This window comes from Geospiza fortis, unplaced genomic scaffold (genome assembly GCF_000277835.1).
Source record: "Geospiza fortis unplaced genomic scaffold, GeoFor_1.0 C13446950, whole genome shotgun sequence".
Lineage (NCBI taxonomy): Eukaryota > Metazoa > Chordata > Aves > Passeriformes > Thraupidae > Geospiza > Geospiza fortis.
In genome coordinates, this window is record NW_005061664.1 from 1 (window position 1) to 1,133 (window position 1,133).

The 1,133-nt window shown below is 41.0% G+C and overlaps 1 protein-coding gene across 1 annotated transcript; it reads left to right on the plus strand.

Moving 5' to 3' along the window:
• Window positions 1-30: 30 nt before the first annotated feature.
• LOC102034820 (long-chain-fatty-acid--CoA ligase 5-like) lies at window positions 31-867 on the plus strand (the record flags this gene model as incomplete). The annotated part of the gene is made up of 3 exons (XM_005431581.1): window positions 31-93; window positions 172-288; window positions 724-867. Coding segments are annotated over exons 1-3 (294 nt in total), but the record flags the coding sequence as incomplete, so codon positions are not given.
• Window positions 868-1,133: the final 266 nt, after the last annotated feature.

A 1,133-nucleotide genomic window follows, 5' to 3' on the forward strand; every position in this document is an offset into this window, starting at 1 on the left:
TTAGGCCATGTTGGAGCTCCTCTGGCTTGTAATATCATAAAACTAGATGATGTGGAAGAAATGAGCTACTTCTCTTCTAACAATGAAGGCGAGGTAGGCACCATCTCCTGTGCATGTCAAGAAATACTGAAACATAAGACTTGGTGACTCAGTGTTCTCTATCTGCTATAGGTCTGCATTAAAGGACCAAATGTGTTCAAGGGTTATCTGAAAGATCCTGAGAAGACAGCAGAAGCAATTGATAAAGATGGCTGGCTCCACACTGGAGACATAGGGAAGTGGTTGCCAGTGAGTAGTTGCAAACCATCTCTTGGCATGTTAATTCCTGTTACTTCACAGTATTCTCTAAAGATGGAATTCTAGGGTAAAAGTCTCTACACAGTAGATTCACTAGGTAACTCCAGTCAAAGCTCCAAAGACCAATTAGGTTACAGGGTATCAAATAACACGTCCTAGGCCCATAGTTACGACCATTCTTCACTGTAGAAGTGATATAACAAGGTGTCTTGGTTTCTGTCAGAGGAAAATAAAGGAGCTGTCTAATCATGCCCTGAGCTAACTGGAGAAATTACACAAACCCTTCTCTCTGTAGAAAGCAAAGATCAGTATGTGGTTTCTAGACTAGTTCCAAATGTGCCTTTCATACAACTAAACAAAGCCTGTTCATCTTCTCTTATATCAGACAGTGACTTGGAACTAATGACCTCCACTTTTAACTTCTAGAATGGAACGCTGAAGATCATTGATAGGAAGAAGAATATATTTAAACTTGCACAAGGAGAATACATTGCTCCAGAGAAGATAGAAAATGTCTATATCAGAAGTGCTCCTGTAGCCCAGGTCTTTGTTCATGGGGAAAGTCTGAGGGTAAGTGATGTTAGGAGTATCCTGCAAGATTTCCTTCCACTACAAGTTCTGGATGATCAGGGCACAAATGTATGCATGTACAAGAGTCTTCGAACAAAATCTGTTCCTAAGAGAGCTGTGTTTATAGGAAGATGTTCTCAGACCTACAGACTTGCAAGTGAAAACTGGCATTGCTGCAAGCTGGGTAAAGGCTAATTACATACTTGTGTGGGATTAGTATGTCAGGTCACTTCTGCGCAGTTCAGATTCATAGAATAGTTTCCCCC